The sequence below is a fragment of the Dreissena polymorpha genome, chromosome 11 (assembly GCF_020536995.1).
Source record: "Dreissena polymorpha isolate Duluth1 chromosome 11, UMN_Dpol_1.0, whole genome shotgun sequence".
Classification (NCBI taxonomy): domain Eukaryota; kingdom Metazoa; phylum Mollusca; class Bivalvia; order Myida; family Dreissenidae; genus Dreissena; species Dreissena polymorpha.
Window position 1 is genome coordinate 23211860 of NC_068365.1, and position 22978 is coordinate 23234837.

Sequence of the window (22978 nt, forward strand, 5' to 3'; positions counted from 1 at the left end):
CAAATTTATTTCACAATCTTTATGACACTTGCTCAAAACATTTGTCGTAAAGGCATCTATGCCTAGTTTGAAACTGGGTCACTAGGAATCTGAAAAACTAGGTCACTAAGTCAAATTTAATATTCTCGTGATCACTCAATAGGCCTGTATTATTGCCTAAACGTTATGAAACTTGGTCAGAATATTTGTCCTAGTTGAATAAGAAAATGGGTCAAGAGGAGTTAAAAAAAAACTAGGTCAAATTTTAAAAAAGCTTGTGAACGCTTCAGAGGCCGCATTTATTGCCCAATCTTTATGCAACTTGATCAGGTAAAAAATACAAATGTATATCATTTGTCTAAGATATTTCAAAGTTCTAAGGTAACTGGGTCACTATGGTGGCAGACATTAGGTCAAATTGAAGAAAAGGATTGTTAACACTCTTGAGGCTACACTCAATGCCCATTCTTCATAAAAGTTGATTTGAACAATCCTTTTCATGATGTACCACAATTTTCCAGAATTTAAACCAGCAAATCATTCTTTGACTTAGTTTAGATGTTATGTTGATTTTACAAGCAAAGATTGATAAATGGCCATTTTAAAGGTGCATGTAAGTACAACAAGACAAACAGTATATTCTCCGAACACCCCTTACCTTTAAAACTAAAGGACGCCAGTCCGGTGTGTCATGGGGCTGTTAGGTATATCTTTGAATGAAATGTTTGAATAATGAGCTACAAAGTCAAATTATATATTTTTTGAAGTGATATACATATATGTTTAATAATGCCATCATTTTCCTCTTGTATAAAATGCACCCATCCCCTTTAAGAAAATATATTTACCTGTATGGGTGTTTATTAGATAATATACAGTAAGCAAGTGGTGGCGTTTAAATATTATTGTAGTTGATATAGTTAAAAGCTTAACTTATAATTGCAATCTTATCAATCAGTTTCATTATTGACAAGCAAGATGAATAGTAAGAAACGCTTTAATTAAATTGTTTAAGCCTTTCAAAAAATTACTGAGATAGGGCAATAAGGGCCCGGTTTCAGGAATACCTGATAAAAGTTAAAGTTTTGAATCAAGCAGCCGATGACCTGGAACAGATCACTTTTAGTCATTCACCAAAAGCACAGTAACTAAATATCACAATTGTCTTGATAAATCAAAAACATGAAGCATCTTGTACCTGAATTCTGAATGAGATCTGGAACAGAAAACGGAAAGAAATATTTTCATTGATAAGCACTTCCCATAAATTGAGGATCTGTAGATTCCTCTTTACAACCACTAAACTAACAAATGATTCCTGACTGATAGGGCCATCTTCTTGCTGATAAGCCCTATATTCCAGAACTGGGTTTCTGTATCTTTAAAGTGCTTTTTACACAACATTACCTTAGAGGTAATAAGGGTAATTTAGGTTTAGATTTGGATCACTGTTTTATGAATGACTGAACAGATTTGTGAAGAAAATATATAAAGTTACGGCTCAAAAATTCAAATCTAACAGATCTTTCACATGTGCAGTGTACATGTATTTACATTATACTGGTTTAACTCACTATTTAAAATGCTTACAATGTTGAAAAAAAGTTGCTCCACATACAAAAACTTTTTGAGTCCACAAGTCTGCATGTGTTAAGGTAATTTCAAAGGAATTTGGAATTTTTGTGAAATTAATACCTTGCTCTGAAAATGGTAAAATTTGCATTCTTAGAACCTGTTACAAGTTGTAAATGTTCTGCAGAAATCATAACAGCTTGATATTTGTAATAGTGTTCAGCTGCATTCCAACATGATTGTGTTTGTTGGATCTGTTCAGATTATTCTACCTCACAAACACATTTCCGCAAAAGCAACAAATGATTTATTACATGGAAAGCTTAACTAATAACTGCATTATTTGCCATATAAAATGCAGATTCTTTCTTTTGTGCCAAATGTTTATTAAGTGCCTTGGGTGGCAAAGCAAGCTTTATATTTCCCAATAAAAGTATGAGGGAATTCATGTTCACATTATATTGCATATCAATTCATATGTATATGAAATATGATGCCATAAGGCAAAAACATTAGGGCATAAATCGTAGTTTAATCAATCCACTTATTTAATTTAACTATTACCAACATGTTCAAAATACCTTACAGGCTAATTTTAGTCCCATAAAGCATTTGCAACTGTGTATGAACGTATAAAAAAGCAAACAAAGAATTTTGTAAAGATATCATTTTTCTTGATTTATCTGTAAAAAAAGTTTTCTTTCCTTGGATGAGTTTTCAGTTCCAGTTATGAGCAAGATCATAATGAGAAAACAATGGTAAACAATGAGAAAACGGTAGTAGCAAATTAAGAAATTATGAAGACTTTGATATCTTAAGAAAAATGGTTTGATCATAATATGCCAAAATTAGTACTGTATTAATTGTATAGAAGATGCATTAATCAAATATGTATACGTAAAAAAGTTTTACTTAAAAGTAAAACAAATGTGTTTGAGCTTGATAATCCACTGAAAGCCAAAGGCCTATTTAGAGACTCAGTTGTCATGAGTCCTGGGTAGAACCAGTACTTCACGTCTTTGTAAAAGAGATGATCTGGTCTCTGGGAAAACTGGGCTTAATGCATATAGTCAAGTATCTGCTATTATTAGCCTGATTAGTCCACACAGGCTTAGCAGGGATTTGGTCTTTCTGCCTAGAATGATTTTTTCATTTCGAAAAGAATAAATCCTGTAAACAAAAAGCTCCATTTAAGCAAAATATTTTGTCTATAATAAGTGTTTTCAAACTGCACAGGCTTAACTGGAATGATGCTTATTATGAATATGAAGAATGCTCCCAGATTCAGGGAAAACCTGATTGTGTGGTGGACACCTGACTTACCGGTAATGCTAATGCAACTAAAATTCCTTTGAGCTGTAAGCATGCTGCACTTTTCCATACTTGCCATGATTTCTGGTTGCATTTTATCAATTTACGGAACTTTCTCAGGCTTGATATTCTGATTGAAAAAGCACGCAATCCTGTTATTGGAGAATTACCTGATAAATAACATGTGAAATAGCGTATTTCTCAGAAGTTAATGGTGCAAATTTGCAGACATAACGGTTTTATTGGTGCTGTGATGCCATTGGTTTCTTGATTTATTTTTTTTTTGTAGATAATATTTTAGCTCTCCCGAGCACAATATGCCTTTATTTGTCTTTCATGGTTCATCTGTCAAACATTGTCAACATTTACTCAATGAACAATTTGGAGGCAATATTTAAAGCCCAAACTTCATGAAAGTTGGTTAGAAACTTTTTTAATGATATCTTTGCAGCATTCGAAACTGTGGAGTCAAAAAGGTCATTTGGTCAAATTAAAAAAAAAAATCTTATGAACACTTCGAGGGTATAATTCATTGTCCATATTTTCATAAAAATTGGTCAGAACATGTGTTAAATTGATATTTTGGCTGCATTTGGAACTGGGTCACTTCAAGGTCATGAGGTAAAATTAAAGAAAAAGCATGTGAACACTCTTGAGGCAACATTTATTGCCCAATTAACTGTGCGTGCATTGTAGTCAATACATTGATCTCTGCCAAGAAATAAAAGGGGGGCAAGTGGGATCAAATATAAGGTTACAAGTTTAGATTGAAGAAACAGATTTTTATCTCTCTACAGGCTACATTCTCTGCCCAATCTTTATGAAACATGCTCAGACATACCCCAATGATATGGCGACTAAGTTTTGAACTGAGTCGCTTGGATCCGAAACAAGGTCACCATGTCACATTAAAGCAAAAGCTTATTTGAACACTTATCTACATGTAGAGGCCACATTTACAGCCCAAATTCATCAAGCTTTGTACGAACATTACTTTTTGTCTTAATGATGAATTGGTTAGGTTCAAAACTTGGTCTAATGTTATAAAAAAAAAAGGTCACTGCAGGGTTACATGACTTAAAAAGCTTGCAAACACTCTTTAGGCCACTGTGTTTTAAGGTCAGTCATCATCCAAAGTAGTTGATCTAATGGTATGTTACTTAATATCTCAAATATATCCTAAAAGTCAATCAATACAGTTCCTTACCTTTAGGTTTCAGGTGAGCGAAGTTGGGCATTTGGCCCTTTTGTTGATTTTAATTGCATTTTTTCTTACAGAAGTTGTGTTTTTAGCCAGTTTTTGCCCAGCTGTGATACATCAAGATAAAACAAATGTGTTGCATCAGAGATAAATTTATAAGTATTATTACAGCTCTAGATGATATGTGTATCATCATGAAACATCAACAATAAATGTATACATACAATAACAGCTTCTGATAAATTTTTTATCATTTTTGAAATGCTTGTTTTCACACATGAGAATCATTAACTTAAACAAATTCAATGTGTCGACAGTGCAAATGTGTTCAAGAGGTTCAATGTGTCTTTCAGTATAAAAATTAGCCAACACAATTATGTAAACAATGGCATATACCCTGATATGCCTTCTAATGTCTGAATGCAAGTATCATACTTATTGTTAATAGCTGAGTTTGATGGAAAACTTTTCTGCTCACAAATCAATTAATATTAATCCATTATTTATGGTTATTTAAATAACTCTCATTCTTACATACGTTTTGCCATAAATGCAAAAGATGCATATTATAAATGTTAAAACGTCTTAAATCCTTTGCATGTACATTGTCACAGTGACCTTGATCAAAGTTTAAAAAGCAGTCTTTGACCTAGGTAATGCAATTGTTTGTTAGTTAGTGTTTTGTACTTTCAGACTGCCTGGTACCAAATTGAGCATTTGTCATTGACATCCCTGGGATGTCTGGGCTGTGTGTGCATACCCTATGTTTAAGTTTGCAAACAATTTGCAATGAGATGAATTCAGGTGATAAATATAGGATCTGGCACGATTGTCATATCATACCATATTTTATTAAACAAGTTCAGGAATTTTGTTAGTAAGCGAGCCTTTGGCGAGAATTTCCTGCTTATTGATTATTATTTTTTATTGTTATTAAATACAATACTTCTCATCTTAAATTAAGATTTTTTGTATCTTCTAAACACTTGTTGAAGCATCTCATTTCTTCAGGTCTCCCAATCTTCAACAATAAACTATATGAGTCGTGCTCTGGGAAAACAGGGCTTAATGCATATGAGAGAGAAGTGTGGTGCCAGATTAGCAGGTCTCCAATGCTGGTCTTTCAGTGACCAGAGTGGTCTCAATTGCATTGATAGATACCAGGAATGTTGAGCTGAATGTCTTGGTGTTAATAGACCACATCTTGATACTTGGATGATTATTTATCAGTACAGTAGTTTTAACTCCTGACTCCCCTCTTCCACACCACTCTCTCAGATCCACTGCTGTATCTTTACAGCCAGGCTGCAGATTGCAATCAGGGAAATCAGCAGACATCTCAGGGCTCATTTATTGTTAAGTGTGAGCATGTGTATTTAGTATGCTAATTATGGTGCTTAGAAGGTCAAATGGACCTACAATATATACCTACACAAATCAAGTTTTCTCATATATTCATTATCCTTAAAGGATCATGCTTGTAGTGGTTTCCACCTTTGGATCAAATTTTTTAATGTTTACATATTTATCTTTGAATCTATATGTTACTGCAACCATGTTCATCTAATGTTTATGCATTTACAGTGTGTATGTTTTTATCATATTTGGGACCAAATTTTGTCCCCATTCCCAACTTAAAAAAACAACATATTTTTTTTGTTTTTGCCTTAAATTTTCAATTTTAAGTTAAACAAAAGATGAAATCTAAATGTTCTATTCTTCTCCTTATCCAGCTGTGTGAGTTGAATCTTAGTTGTTTTAATAATTAAAACTTTTTTATCCTCAATTTGATAGCTTTTGAAAGCACAGAAACCAACAAATGAAACATTTCCCAATTTAAGTCAAAATAACAGAATTTTTCCCAGTCCAAACGGCCTCAGCTGGCCATTACCATGTTGAAAAACAACAACACTGTTTTGAGTATCATGTTACCTGTTAAATGAATGCAATTTATATAATAAATGATAAAATTTAAGCAGTTGACAAAACTGGTCATGAAAGTTGTCTGCATCCTGAATTAGACCTTGTGCATGACATAATAAATGTAATTTCAAGAAAATCTCAAAATAGCCAATTTAAACTCAATATGTTTAAGACATTGTGTATGTGAATACACGCTAGGATCATGAAACTTCATAGGTACATTGATCATGACTTGCAGATGACCCCTATTGGTTTTGAGGTCACTAGGTCAAAGGTCAAGGTCACGGTGACCCAAAATAGTAAAATGGTTTCCGGATGATAACTGAAGAACACATACGCCTAGGATCATGAAACTTCATGGGTAGATTGATCATGACTCGCAGATGACCCCTATTGATTTTGAGGTCACTAGGTCAAAGGTCAAGGTCACGGTGACCCGAAATAGTAAAATGGTTTCCGGATGATAACTCAAGAACGCATACGCCTAGGATCATGAAACTTCATGGGTAGATTGATCATGACTCGCAGATGACCCCTATTGATTTTCTGGTCACTAGGTCAAAGGTCAAGGTCACGGTGACCCGAAATAGTAAAATGGTTTTCGGATGATAACTCAAGAACGCATATGCCAAGGATCATGAAACTTCATAGGTAGATTGATCATGACTCGTAGATGACCCCTATCGATTTTGAGGTCAAAGGTCAAGGTCACGGTGACCCAAAATAGTAAAATGATTTTCGGATGATAAGTCAAGAACGCTTTTGCCTAGGATCATAACACTTCATAGGTACATTGATCGTGACTCGCAGATGACCCCTATTGATTTTCAGGTCACTAGGTCAAAGGTCAAGGTCACAGTGACAAAAAACGTATTCACACAATGGCTGCCACTACAACGGACAGCCCATATGGGGGGCATGCATGTTTTACAAACAGCCCTTGTTGCAATTTATTTTATCAATAATGCAACAGAAAATAAATTGATACAAAATGCAATATCACAATGACAAACAGCAATAAAATGCTAGGGTTCCACACAGACATGACCGTAATAAAATTTAGTCTACCCTAGATCTTTACCTACATGTACCAGGGGAGCCACTCCCTTCCAAATTTAACAAGGAACTCATAACTCAATTGCAGGTGTCCTATCAACACTGGACAACATCTACACGAGCGGATGCACCGGGGAACGCATTCGACTCAACTGCCAAAAAGGTCACAAGATTGCCATCAAGCGGGTGTTCTTCGGTGTGAAAAACAATCAGAACTGCGGAGGAAGAGGAAAGCGATTCTCTGACGATTGCTGCCACCCGACCTATGATGATTGTCTAGTGAGCGACGATGACTCGAAATACCCTTATTTGAACATGTTGTGTTCTGGCCGGCCAGGGTGTGATATCGAGGCAAACAATGCGTCTGCCGGAGACAAATGTCGGGCGCAGGGATATGGGACTGTCACAGACTATATGACTGTGATACATGACTGTACACCAGGTAATGAAATGCAATCGTTTGCAGAAGGATTCAAGAACGAGCATTTGTGTGTTTCTTTCCATGAATTCTGAGTAATAACAATTTAGTTTTTGTTTACGCAAATGTTATCATGTAACATATTGCAGGTAACATCTGACGCATGAGCAGCATCATGCACAAAAAACAGGACCTTTTTGAACAGAGTAGCTTTAGATATGCCTCTGTATCCCACTATGTGATGGCTTTGTTAAGGAGACTGGTAGAATCCTTGCCTGTTAATAAAGCGGACAGTGTAGAACCTGACCAGACTGCTCAGAATTACGCAGGCTGAATATTTCATAACATTACATTGTACCCATTTTCACATGATGTTGGTCATATTAAATGAATACTTGACAGTTATTGTCAAACTAGTTTTGAGTTACATCGAAATGATAGTGTAATTTCATATGCCAGTTTATTTAGAAACGAATCTCAAAGACATTCGTAACATAATTTACATAAATGATTGGAACACATCATCATATTCCTTGACAGGTTATCTGTTTTATCATTGGCAATACAACAAACATATAAATTTATGTTTGCAAGCTATGCAAGGTGACAAAATAGTCATGACCTTTGCGACAAATTTGTTTTTTCTATAAATTTCAGATGAAGATGTCCTACCCGTATGCTCAAACTTACAAAAACGAGGCAAGCAACTTTACATAGCCAACGAAAATTATCCCCACCCTATCAAACCTGGGGACCGAGAGTGTAAGTGCCTTATTCGAACTGGGAACCAAGTGGGTTTATACATACACGCCCTGGATATCATATTCTACAGGTCGGATGTGGGGAATAACTGTTACCAGGACATAGAAATCAAAGATGAAGACGGGAACCGGAAAGTGATCACTTGTGGTCACACTGGATTGAACGCTTTTCGTAATATTTACAACAGTGATGTGCGATCTGTGACCTTGACTTTTAACAATAGGGCTCCAAAGGCACAGGGATTTGTTTGGGTCCAGGCCAAAGGTAATTTTTATCTTAGCTTGGTCTTTGTGGAGATAGAAGTTGAAGAAGATATGAATACTGTGTCATTATGCTGGAACCAATCTTACTATGCATGGCTTTGATATACAGCTGCACTGTTACATTATTACATGTATATCCCACTTTCTTATATATATCTTATGTTTATGAAATGTACAATGTATAGCAGTAATTTTGTTGGTCTATTACTTTGTTTCCAGCTTGAAATTGTGGTTCATTTCATGAACTATATACTTTTAGCTTATATACTTTTAGCTTTGTTAAGTACAACCCACTAAATAATTGACATAATGTTAGGCCCTGACCAACTTAAATAGCTTAAAAGATTATACCAGACAACTAGTGAAATATCAAGTGAAAGATGTCACATATTTTAATCATTTTAAAGAATGTTTCAACATGACAAAATATGTTATGTATTAAAACTATATCTTTTCATATACACTGAGAAATGTTAATGAAAGAAAGACTTAAACTTGAAGCCATTAAGTTAACAATGTGCATGTGGCATTAATTTACATAAAGCAATATTTATAAAAACATTTCGTAATTTAGCCTATCAAGATATGGATTACTTTTTTTTTACCAATGACACAAAAATAATATATTTATAAGAATGTGTTAACATTTCAGCGAAGCAAGATAAGGACTTTGTAGAAGTGTATTGCGGCAATGCAATGAAACGTTACCTTGGTTATGCAGTGGACGATGCGGAAAGTCGCACCATTGACATCAATGACCCTACTCCACCCCTGGATCCGGGTATAGGGAAAACACATGAAAATGGGACCATGCAGGGATCAACTAGTAAAGTTACAGACATGAGTGAGTTCCTGTATGATGTTTTTATTTAAGCAACGTATTTACATCGTGCTCATTGGTGAGCATTTTATTGTTAAGAGGCCAAATAATGCTATGGGTTCATTAGGGTTTTCACTTAAAGGCTTGGAAATTCTTCATTCTGGGAAGAAACATTGGTTTTGTGGAGGTAAGCAGAATAATAAGTGCAATCTTGGCGAGCGTTGAATCGGATTCCTGATCATGCAAATACTGTTATGGTGGTGTTTATAAGGGCGTTCACTTTGGATGTTCGGAAATCTGTTCCCATGAATCATGGCTAAAATTTGCAGGTGCACATGTAAAATCTGTATTTGAAGGAAACATTTAACGCTTTTCAATTCAGAAGCAAAATAAAAATTGCAATGTTAAAACAGCATAAAACCAGAACAGCCTGCGAGTAAGACACAGTCTGCTCAGGTTTTATGCTGTTTGCTGCTCACCAGTATCTAGGGGTTGGAAATGAAGCTTTTAAAATTTGAATCTAGTAAGAAAAGCCTTTAAATAAATATAGTTTTCTAAGGGACAACAAATGCGTCAAAATACGTTTCTAAGTGGTAAAGGGTTAAATAAATTAACAGTGCTCTGAAAAAACCCCGGCTTAAATGTGTGTCAAGTATCAGCCCAGATTACCCTGTGCAGTCTGCACAGGATTAGCAGGGACGACACTTTCGGTTTAGGCTGGATTTTCATTTACAAGAGATTTCCTTTCAAAGAAAAATTCCATAAAAGCAGTTAGTGTTGCCCCTATGTTTATGCTTGTACATACATGTTTCAGTGGCGTTGATAATTGGCGTGTCAGTTGCTGTTGCTTTCGTCATCATCATCGGTCTGATTGGAATCATCATCATCTGTTGCAGGTAACATTATTTGCGTACATGCTACACCTTTAAATGACCCGAGTCGCCTGGAAATTCGAACTTTGAATCATGGTCCAAACAGGAATGGCAATGTTGTTGGATTTACTGTTTATTGTTCATTCTTGAAGAATAGTTATTTACAAACTTCTGAAATACAATGGTTTTTAGCAGAAATACACCTAAGCAAATGGAAACAATGGATTGCATTTTTTTTTTCAAGAGAAACAACAACAACACGATCAAACTAATTGTGACAATTTAGACAACGACCTTAAATTGGGAAATAAAACATTCTGAACAAACAATTTCTACAGGTTGATTTACATGTAAGTTCAATATCAAAGAAAAAATTGCATACATAATACACGTTTGTTCATTAAATCTACATAAAAGTCTAATGTTGTGTAGAGAACTTAAATCTGATACTGTTCATCAATGACATGATCTTTAAATTAACATCTGGGGCTTCAGCAATTACTAGATGTATCTTAAATTGCAAATAGCCATCAACATATCTCATGAGTTCTTTTTATTAGTCTATTGGTGGCTTACATGATTGTTCAGTTTTTCACCAGGCTTGTTTGAGATGTAAACCATCAACATTTCCTGCACTACTATCAGATAATCCCAAGAAAATAAAGAAATGTATGCATGACTGCTGTGGTTTAACCCATTTATGCCTAGTGGACTTTCCCATCCTTCTAAATTGGATCAATTTATTTCCAAAATAAGGGATGTCTAGTATATTTATTTCTATATTTAGACTATTTCTTACAGAAATTCCTTTACGCAAACAGCGAAGACCCTGATGAGACGCCGCCTTATGCGGCGTCTCATCTAAGTCTACGCTGTTTGCCAAGGCCTTTTTTTCTAGACGCTAGGCATAAATGGGTTAAGGGATGCAAGGTCTGTCTTTTGATGTTAGGTTTGAAGTTAAAGCTTTATTTGGGGGAGTTTACATCAGTGCCCAATGGACTAAGATTAAGAAACTAGTTACTTTTGCAACTAGCATAAAACCAGAACAGCCTGAGAGTAACTCGCAGTCTGTTCAGGTTGCATGCTGTTTACTGCTCATCAGTATCTAAGGGTTGGAAATGAAGCCTTTAAATTTTGAATCTAGTAAGGTAGGTATTTAATTAAATGTAACTTTGTAATGTACCACAAATACGTATATCTAAGTGGTAAAGGGTTAAGAAGTCATATGGATTTTTATCTGTTTTATACACATGGAGCCATAGCAAATATCTTAAAATTGTTAAAACATCCTCATAAAAACATGCAAATTTGACTGTAAATGGTTAGATTTAGTGAACAATTTGCAGTTCTAAAATCTTAGACCGTAAACAAACATTCAAATACTGTTTCATTTTTACAAAGTCATAATTTTCTAATTTGCTAGATTGTTTTTGTTATTTATCACCAAATAGAAAATTCTTAGCAACAGAAGTTCCAAGATTTTGAGTTAGATTCAATGGGCATGGACAAAGTAAATTGGTTATTATCTGGCAGCAAGAAAGACAAAAAAAATACCATAAAACAACTTCTTTGTTTGTTCTTAATGATTTGAAGAACAAGTCATTTATAACAAAATGTTCAAAGTATTAACATAGTCTGCTATTGTAGACGAGGAAGTGCATATTTTCTAATAATGCTCACTTTATACTGAAATGTAACCTTGTTTATTAACTTCTGTTAAGAACCAAGTAATTTCCTAAGAAATACCTGGGGCAACTTACCTTAGTTGTTTAAGGCAACACATAATTGATGAGATGAAGCCTATGAAGTAGACAAAAGAAAAATAATTGCTGTAAAGCAAAACATTGCTGTTTTTCATCATTACCCACTGGCAATTTTTTTATGCTTAAGATTAATAATTTGTGTCAAGTTTCAGGGCTCGAATTTAATTTTTTTTTCTACTTGCAAAACATTGCGAGCAGCTTTAATACCGACTCGCAAAATCAAAAACATTCTCGCAAATTTTGCTGGACACATAATTTAATATCGTTTTTTTTATTCAACAGTTAACTTTGCTTTATCTATCGTATTGTTATTTCCATCTGTGGGCAAAAAGAAACTACATGTTATTTTTCGCTTCGACGCCATGTATGTTCAAGTTCAATGAACACGTGTGAATTAGTCGACTGTTTAACGTTCTTTGTACCAATACCATCCTCGTATCTGTACTATAAGTATACCAGTCTATATACAAGGTGCGCGTTTCCGCATACGGGTATTAGGACGTTCTATGACCTATGGTTTAGCGTTCAGGACGTCGAACGCATTTAGCAATAATACTGTTTTTTTTTCACTATTTCTCTACTCGCAAAAAATTACTAGTGGCTGAAAACTTAACTCGCAATCGGTATTTTTCACTCGCATTTTGCGAGTGTGCGAGTGTTAATTTCGAGCCCTGAAGTTTCAATTATGAACAGTCTGTATTTCAAAGATATTTTAGATGAGTTATACCTACACATTAATGAGAGGTAATGCTGTTAAAAGTAAAAAACGCATTTTGATAGAAATTGGCCAAAAATGATTTCAGACGAAAGCAGATTGTATCAGTACTCAAAATAATGATCCTTTCTATACATCATGTTGTTTTGTGTTACAAAAAGCCTACATTTTTCATAAAATGTTATGAAATAAATCCAGCTGCTTTAAGAATGTACCAATTTACCCATGCACCTTGAATACCTGATGGCTTCTGCAGAAAAATCAAAGCCAGTATGAAAATAGTTTCTCAACATAAACATGTTGTTTATATAGATTTTTATAAGCCAGAGCAATGATCACACATACTGTTGGATCAAACAAAAACCAATCCCTTGATTTACTGTTGACCTTTTATTTAAAAGAAAATATTTGTATATTAGCATTATAAAAATTGTTTGAAAGGTTCCAGAAACAATAAACAGGCACTTTTTCTTTTGCTTTGATAATTAGATTTATGTGACACTCAACCTATATCAGCATAATTATGTTCTCCAACACATTCATAACCATGTTTCATATGCTTATAGAACTGTATTTTCTGTGGAATACTCCTGTATCTATTGAAATTGATTCCAAAAGGTCTTCTACAATATTTGTCATGACAGTTTTATAATATAATCCAATGCCTTAGAAACAATTAAGTCTACAATAGCGCGCCCCACTTACAACACATAGGGGCTTTAACCCTTTCAGTGCTGGTACCGAATTTTGAAGGCCTTTGCAAACAGTTTGGATCCAGATGAGACGCCACAGAACGTGGTGTCTCATCAGGATCCAAACTGTTTGCTATTCTGATTGTATTCTTTGAAAAAAATCAAAGAAAATGCTAATTTCAGAAATACAGCAGACAACATTTTAGCAGACGACAAATTTCCCAGCATGCAATGGGTTAAGTCCCATCATGTGGCTGCTGTGTCTGTATAAATTACACCTAACAATACAATCCAGAAAGAAAACACATTGTTCCAGACACTAAGTAGGACCATTGGGCTTTGGAATACAAAACATCAATGCATTACAGTGTTTGATCTTTCTGTATAAGAAGACACTGTTGGAATCTTGATCAGGATAAGAAACAGCCAGATTGAAGATGTCACTGTTTGTCCTTGTTTTTTCATCAGACAACGCTAATAAGGATGCTTGTGTACCTTATCATCCCATATACAATTTTCAAAGTTGAAAGTGAAACTATTGTATCTGAAATGTAAATGTTTAGCACATGCAGCAGTTTCTCATTGAGTCCATTTGGCACAACTCACACGCACCCCTCATTATATTCCATTATCTCTTGTTGCAATCAGCGTAGGACATGCGTAGTAGAACAGACATACCATAGTGTAGACATGCCTCCTGCTGTTGATAATCTGTGTTAATTATTTAAGCACACAGAGCTGTTTGCACGGTCTGATGGAGATGTTTTACTATCCACTGGTTTGTACTTAAAAGGTTTTTGCGCAGACTGTGGCGTCATTGTGCTCATAAGAATACAAGTAGTTGTAAATTTACTATGCCAAGAACATCTGCAAACACAAATAAATCAACTAAAAAAACTAATGAAAGAAAATTATGCTCTACCAACGTTAATTTGCACTGTTAACCAACTGAAAGACAGTGAAATGTATCTACAGGTATATGAATAATAGGTATCTGTTGATTATTTGTATTCATTTGGTGCATACAATTTTTAACAAGCTTTAACCGACATATGTTAGTTATATAGATCTCCTGCATGGCAACAGATTTATATATGAACATAAAAGGTAAAAGTGTGATATAAGTATTATAGAAAATGTGTGGAAGTGTGTGGCGTATTAAAACAGTGTGTAAATTGTTACTCACACAACTTATTTCATGTTTCAGATTCAATTTTTCCATTAGTGACTCAGATCATGCAATCTTAAAATAATGAATATCACAAAACAAAGAAAACTCAGACTTTGACATATGGCATTTTCAGAGGAATAAGCCTGCAACATGTGTCTAGGTCATCATGTTCGTTCATAATGGACTGTGCCATAAAACCTGGGCTGTTGTTTATTAATTGTTTGATGTTGGCTGAAATACTAAATGCAATTATGTAGACATATTCTTCTTCTCTCACTTTATTGCCCTTAATGAACATTCCAATCATATGTTCCCCACTCCCATCATACATGTACAGACTACATAGAGTAACAGTTGGTGCGAACATATTGATTTTACAATCTGCTGAATCTTTCTGTCACATATTACTTTTTTTATCAATATTCATTCTAACGACGTTGTCTTTCACGAATGTCCAATTATGTACTATTTAATGTTCATGTTCATAAGGTTTGTAAATTCTTTGACAGGGTTTGTTACATGTAGTTTTGTCCAATCAAATATTACTAATCACCTGATTTGTATTTATTCAAATTAAATGACGTTTATTAGGTACATATATAAAACCCCAAAATTAAACTCATGTATTTGATCACGGGGCCAATTATTATTATTATTGTTCATGTAATATGAAAGAGGAAAAGGCAAATTGAATAATAGTACCATTAGTGTTAAAAGTTGTTTTACAGAGCTGTCAGCGGGTGGACAGTTTTCCTTATGTTGCTTTGGGGTATAGTTAAACCATATGAAAACTCTAGAGGTCACATGAATGCCGAATCTTCAGGAAACCTGTGTCTTATCATATTTTGGCTGAGTTAAAAACTGGGTATAATTTGTCAAAATCTAGGTCACTAGCTCAAATTACCGGTAAGGAAAAAAATTTGTGAACACTCTGGATGTTACATTTATTTCCCAATCTTCATGAATCTAGGTTCATGTAGGGTAAAAAACTAGGTCAATAGACCACATGTAGTTATTGGTTAATCTGTATACAATGATATCAGGAGTGAGTTTAGAAATCGGTAACATGCAAATAAAAAATTAGTCACTTGGTCAAATTAACTCAAAAGCTTGCAAATTATTGAGGCCACATTTTTTTCCCAATCAGCATGAAATTTCCTTAAAAAAAATTGAATGATACATTGACCAAACTGAATACATCAAAACATCGAAAAAAAGCTGCAACAAACAGCTTATTTTGTGGGCCAGGGTCTCAGATGAGCAAAATTGGGCCTTTGGTCTTCCTGGTAACAAATAATTCATGAGAGTTTCCATTAATTTACAGCATTTTGTAATGCCATGAATGTGCTAAGACCTGAAAACTGATGTTCTTAGTTATGCTCCTAAAAGCCTTTAAGTGTTATTTTTACAAGAGCATTATAGTTATCTGCTTGACATTTGAGCAAATGATTTTTGCAACCAAAAGTAAATGGGAATTATGGTGCCTTGGACATATAATGACTCTTTTGGCTAGCAAAGGATGCCTGTATTTTGAAAAGTCTTATCTTATCAAGTGAAACATTCTGTGGATGTCAGCTGGCAATCCAAATTAGTTAGATAATCATGTAAAGTTTTCAAGAGCTCTTCAATTTTTAAGGTGTGTTTCATCTTGGTTGTATCACTGGCTGTATTGCATGAGTGTTAGAGATAAAACTGTTGAAAATAGCTGTCCTAATTTATTTATTTTGTAGCCGATGACATTTGTATGCATCGTTTTATTTTGGATACAGTCAATACATACACAACTTACTGCCAAAATTATATAGCTCTGAGGTGTTTGTGGGTAAGAGCCAGCGGCCAATTGTTTGGTCATATGGTAGAATACCCTGCTAGTGTTCTGTAGGTTGTGGGTTGAGCCTCTCACCCGATGCACTTTTCATGATAGCTTTATATAAGCTTTTTAGGATGAATTTTAGACCAACATAATGACATCGTATCATAATCATGAATGCCATTAACATATATTGTAATTTACCTTGAATTTCTTTGATTGCTGTTTTAAGTATTTTTCAAGCCATTCTAAGCATATTTTTTTACATCAAAGATTGATTTCCATGAAATTTAACTTATTTGTATTTCCATGCATTTCAGACGTTTGCGAAGCAAGAGACGTCCGGTCCGACAGGAGCCTCCACCATTCCCGTCTCCAATCCTGAAGAGCAAGGACACCAATCACACGTCCAATACTTACTGTCACTATGACTACGATGAGGATAAATACTGCTCCATCAAACGTAGCCCTATGAGACTTACGAATTTATCCGACGTAAATTCTAGTGCCGAACGAAAACTCAAGGAGGCATTTTCCCAAGGGGTTTCGTCATTTGATTCCAGCGCTTCAGTACCAAATGGTGGAGTAGGTTACATGAACTATATGGACCAGTTTGCAGCAGAACAGAAAGTTCCACTGCTTGAAAAAAAGAAGAGTCAAGAAAGCGAAACTTCAGAGGAAGACGAAGTTATTATGCCAAAATCGGAATACATTGCCTATGTGCAAGCAATTCAGCCACAATCAGCCGCAAGAGAAATAACGAATTGTACACTTCCCCCAAAAAAGAAAATTAAAAATAAAACCGTCACTTTTTCACCAGTTGCTATGGTTACTCCACTGCCTTCTGGTTCAGAAGAATCTGTTCCCGAAGATATAGTCAATGAGGATCAGAAGTTAAACTTCCTAGAAATGTACAGTAAAACGTTACCGTCTCGTTCTCCGGACAAGGTCAAAAAGGTGAACTTAATTCCTGGTACCCAGGATGACATGTGTCTGGCCTCATATCAAGCCTTGGACTGCGAAAATGTTACAGAAGAAGACTTGTGGAAGGCATTTCATATAAAACTAAGTGATAATGTACCTTCCTGCAAGAACGAAGCCTTTAACAACACATACCAAAGTGATGATGTAAAATTGCAGAACAGTAAAAATGCTCTTGATAAAGAAGATCCGGATTATGATGAAAACCTGTATGACAATTTACCGTACATAAATGTTGGAAGTTTGCGACGACATAATACTCCTGAAAGTAATCATACAGACCTTTATAAAGAGATTGTGAGGAGAAATACTCTGAGAAAGGGTCCACCCATGGAAAGTATTCCAGAAACTTGTTAACTGTTGAAAACACTTTGTTGATGATAAGGATTGAAAAAAAATTCTGACTATTTTTATGTGTAATCAATTATTTGTTTAAAATTGTTTCCCACCATTTTTTTGTTTTACAGGTAATTTGCAAATTGAAAAATGTAAGTTCATTTAATGTCATTAAAAAACAAGATGGAACTTGGCATGTCGTGTAAACAGACACAAAATAAAACATAATTAAGGGGAAACAACTTCAAAATGTCCATTGTAAGCATTTATTGCAGTGGTTACCTTGTTATACACCAGGGATGGTGCTATTGACTATATAATTCAGTTTCAGTTAATAAATAATATAAACAATGATGTACACATCAAGCTTTAAAGAAACTTTGTAAATATATTTATTTAAAATTGCATTTTTGTCTCTTTTTATCTGAAAGTTTATGTTCCAAGTCTTCTTGTACAGAGTTATCTCCATGATGTTGATTGTCCATATTGTAATAATATCCTTTGCCTATGATCTTTGCATATTTATGCACATAATATTCCATTGTTGTGCTATTCATTCACCACTATGGTATCATGTTAAATTATTTAGGCAAAAGATGTCACATACAACTGGACACTGAGCCTTTGAAAAGGCTTTTAGTATCTAAAATTGTCTTTCTGAACTGTGTTGGTAATACATGTATTGTGGGACAGATTTCTGTCTTGCTGGGTTATGTGCAATATGTTTTTGTCAAAATACTTAAATAATATATATGTTCTTTATACTCCATTAGGAATAATATTACATGTACTCGATAATTTTTTTGTAAATATGTTAATTATTATTATACTCATTTACACATTACAAAACTGTAGGTATACTGGAATAATTTTGTATGAATGTTTAAATGTGTATGAGATGAGATTTTTGCCAGAAGCATTGCTTTCAAACGTTATAGATATCAACTCCAAACTTCACTGATATACATGTATCATAATATTAATAGCAACATATACTTAAACATCCCTTATTGTCATCATTAATATCATTTTATTTATTGTATGACACTTGTGGCAAAGCTCCGCATTCAATTTTAAATCCACTTGTTCAGTCGGACTAGTTCCCTAAAATTTTACTTGCCCTGACCAAAAAGTGCATTGTCTTGACCTTAAAATGTAACTCAATACATAATTTAATATTGTAATTTTACAACATATCGACTAGTAATAATTAAGCAGAACTGTTATTCTAAAAATCTGTTAAAATATGGCTAGGAGTTCATCCCCTTATGGTGTCCCTAATATAATTACACAAACCAATTGTACAAAATGAATTATCTTGTTAAACTTTCAATTTACCCCTTTTTAGCGCATGATAATGCAAGACAGTTGAGTGAGCATCTCTTGTTGAATTGTTTTAATTTATTGTGCATAATAAAGACACATTCTTTTTAAATCAAACCAAACTGACAAGAACTTTGTGAAGTGATAACTGTAAGAAATACGAATCTAAACAAATAACAAGAAACACCTGACGCAAACAAACTTCAAGATCTATCTGGATTGTTAACAGTTCTGCATAGCCCAGGGTCAATGTAGTAGCATAGGAATACTTAGCGCTTTATTGTTAAGATGTAAACAATATGTGCTTGATGAGAATTGCAGCGTTTTACCTATTTCTTGGGTGTTTATAAAGGCACTGACAACCGCAACTTATTGATCAACTTCAATAGCTTAGAGGTTTTGAGGAACATATATTTTTATTACTCATTTATAGTTATATTTGAAAGTTTTAGCATTTTGATTGAACACTATGTTTGTAATTATATGTCAGGATGTATATATTTGTATACCCTGAAGGAAAGCATTAAGTAATCACTTCATCTGTCATTCGATCAGTCCATCCTTCATTCTATCAGTCCATTAATCCTTCTGTCTGACCGCCTTTTCAAATATCTTTCCTGCTTCTTGTACGGAATATAATTTGGGAAGTATTGAAGGGATTCCAATGAAACTACATGTATATGTAATGGTAGAGGACATTCATTGAAATTGAAAGGAAATATAATCTCAACTGTTGTATCAGTATTTTGTGTAAATTTCTCTTTGTTTATTGTTTTTTATCTCATAATGTTTTGTGGTGCAAGAATCACCAAGTATTGAAGGTATTCTGTATTCAAATAATAATTCATATAATGGTAGATGGCTTTCAGTGAAAATGCTGAGTACATTGACGAAAGCTCTCCTTTAGGTATTTACAGATTTATTGCGCATTTTATTTTTCCTGCGCCAACCATGAATTCACAAGTATTGAAGGGATTATAATACAATTTTTTAAATTGATAGAGGACATTGAAAGGAAGTTCTGGGTGCAAGAACCTTCTTGTATGTTTGAAGTTATTTTCCTTTGTTTAATTTCTGTGTGCAGAACTACATTCTGTTATTTTCTTGTTCAAAGCATTATTACTTTATTAAGTATTGAGTGGATTCAAATTAAACTTTAAATATTCATAACAGGATTTTAGAGCAGAGGAAATGCTCCATAACTCTACAACTCTTCAATATTAACAGGGTTATTGCCCTTTGTTAATTTACTTGTGCTCTCTTTAAATTTTTGAAATTGAAAATATTAATATAAACTTCATAAATCTACAAAAGACATTGTGCAAGTCAAGAGTGCCAGAACAATAAAACTTGCTAAAGTGTTCTTGGAGTTACTTCCCTAGGTATTTTCTTGTCCAGAGCTGTACTACAAAATGTAATTTTATAGAGCTTAGTAAAACCAAAGAAGAATACAAATAAAACTTCATTTACATGGACCTGGTAATACTTAAAGACTTGTTAGTACAAGAACCATAACTCTTTCATTGATATTTATGAAGTAATTGTCCTTTGAGTATGTCCTTCTACTTAGAGTTGCTATAAGTACACATTTGATTGTAATGATTTTGCATATATCGATGGAAGATATAGAGATTTGTGCTTGTTTTTCAATAAATAATAAAACTTGTCTGTTTTCCTCAACTTTTATGGTAAAGATCATGCTTTGGATAAAAATGAAGGGGCATTTGGGACTCCTAGTATCAGCACTTTTTTGGAAATTTTGTTATTTATTTGGCAAGCATAGACCATTGTAATTTGTTTTTCATTTGTTTCTGTTTTTTTCTAGTTGCAACATATGTGTTACATTAAATGCTTGTTTTATTGTCACCTGAAGCAAACACTGTTTAGCCGATGTAATTAAGTGTCTTTTTCCAATCAGAAAGAAAAACATGCCTTTTTGCTTAGCAAATGGAACATTTTATTTATTACAAACTCTTTTATGAGTATCATAGTATGTGATGGAGCAATGTCACTAAAATATTTAATTCATAATTTATGTCACAATGACATATACATTTAGTGGTATTGATTTTTGCTTCCATGTTTTTCATTCAATGTATACAATTTATCATACATTTAATATTACATTCATTTCTATTTGTCATACTGTAAGCCATGTAACTCTGATATTATGCATACATGCCATTAAACATGTATTTCATAAGTCTGCAATGGCTCCAGTTATTTTATTGCATCCCACCTGATTTCTTCTTTTGTGTTGACTTTTATATCTTTTGCTTTGACCGAACACCAACTTCTACATAGCAGTATGTGTGGGAGAACGATAATACAAGTTTTGATTTCAAGGCTTATTGCCAGAAGCTCTCCTGAATTATGGCCCTTGATTTTTCAAAAATTGTCACAATAAATCTTGTCTGCTCTCTTACTCAAACTGTCTAAATCAGATCATCAGAGCAGAACAGAATATGTATTCAACTTAAGCATAACCATCTTATCGTTTAACAAATATGCAATAAAACGATACATGGCATGAGGTATGTAGGATATCAATATATATGTAGAGAATCATTTTATTTAGAGCGTTTACTGTTTAATAGAACATGCCTTTATTAACATTTTAGTAGTCAGAACAGTTATCTTTACTGGAATGGGGATACTGTTTTCTTAATTATAGTCAAATAATGGTTTATTAATAACAAATTCTGGAAAGTTTCATTAATTAACACAATATATATCGGAAATAATACAAAAGGAATAAATCTAGAAAGGAGCAGTGCTTGGATGAAAATATGTTACTTTCTTCTCAGTACAATTTAATGAAATCAAGCAAAGATTGTGTGAAATAGCTAAACAAATAAGTCAGAACAATCGGTTTCGTTATTGATATTGATTGTGTTTATACGCTCGACACTTCACGAAACTTGGCGTGTTTAAGGAAGATACAGCGTGAAAGCTATAAATAATAACTCGGTCCCTGGTCAATGGTCCGTATGGGCCATATACCGATGATCGAATATACGAAAACGAAATTAAAATCGATTTATAGTGATTTGTTTCCTTAATGAATATCCATTTCTATCATATGAAAGCAGTATATAAAGTATAAATGCAATATCTCCGTATAAATGCATTTGCACTAATCATACCCTAAGTTGACCACACATGCGAAAATAACGTATAGATGATCTAAAGGGGTATATTTGCTAGTAAGAACTTGAATACTATCGAACGATTTAGACAACACATGCCAGTAAATATTAAAAAATGCATTCAATATTTTGCAAGGAACATACACATATATCGGACCATAACAATCCAAATAAGACTTGGATATTTGAACAAGTGAAGTACTATATAAGCTACCGAATGTATAATTTTTAAGCTGTATATAATTATATGTCTCTTAATCTGAAGGTTTTGTGACAGTACGTTGCTTACTTATTAAGGTTTTATCGTTTTTGAATTCTTTTCGAATTGTCATCATTATCATATAGATCGTATAGGATACATTTTCTATCCTGTCTTGGTACATTATAGTGCCGACCAATTTCAGCATTGAATTTGTGAGACGATAAATGTAATTTTGCAAATATATTTATGTACTTTCAAATTGGACTTGCTTTTATATGCTGATTTTTCAAACGTGCATTTAATTTCAATATTTATAAACATCAATGACGTTAAGTTTTCTAGTCTTGATCGCCAGTTACTAATAGAGATATCAGCAAGTCAAGTTCGGATGAACGTTTCTTTTTTGAGCGTGTGAGGATACAACCATGTTTCCTTTAAACCGGATGATTGTCATATAAAGCGTATAAGGTTCAGTTAATACGAGAATTGTTAACGTTGATATTATTTAACATCATTTAAGATGGTATTTAAAATACATTTTTCTTGTTCAGCAGAATGAATCTTTTAAATGCATTTTATCTTTCGATATACGATGGAAATCTACCCTATTCGCTATACGATATGAAAGTATTGGTAGACGGGTTTACATTAATTACCCA

The 22978-nt window shown here is 33.8% G+C and overlaps 1 protein-coding gene across 1 annotated transcript in view; it reads left to right on the forward strand.

The window, feature by feature from the left end:
- The window catches only part of LOC127850972 (uncharacterized), a 63645-nt gene extending 42500 nt beyond the window's left edge, over window positions 1–21145 (forward strand). The window contains exons 3-7 of the mRNA XM_052384372.1: window positions 7131–7484; window positions 8118–8486; window positions 9138–9329; window positions 10120–10201; window positions 16649–21145. Of these exons, the coding sequence (XP_052240332.1) occupies window positions 7131–7484; window positions 8118–8486; window positions 9138–9329; window positions 10120–10201; window positions 16649–17666 (2015 nt within the window). The 3' untranslated portion in view covers window positions 17667–21145. The remainder of the gene's footprint in view (window positions 1–7130; window positions 7485–8117; window positions 8487–9137; window positions 9330–10119; window positions 10202–16648) is intronic.
- The last annotated feature ends 1833 nt before the right edge of the window (window positions 21146–22978 follow it).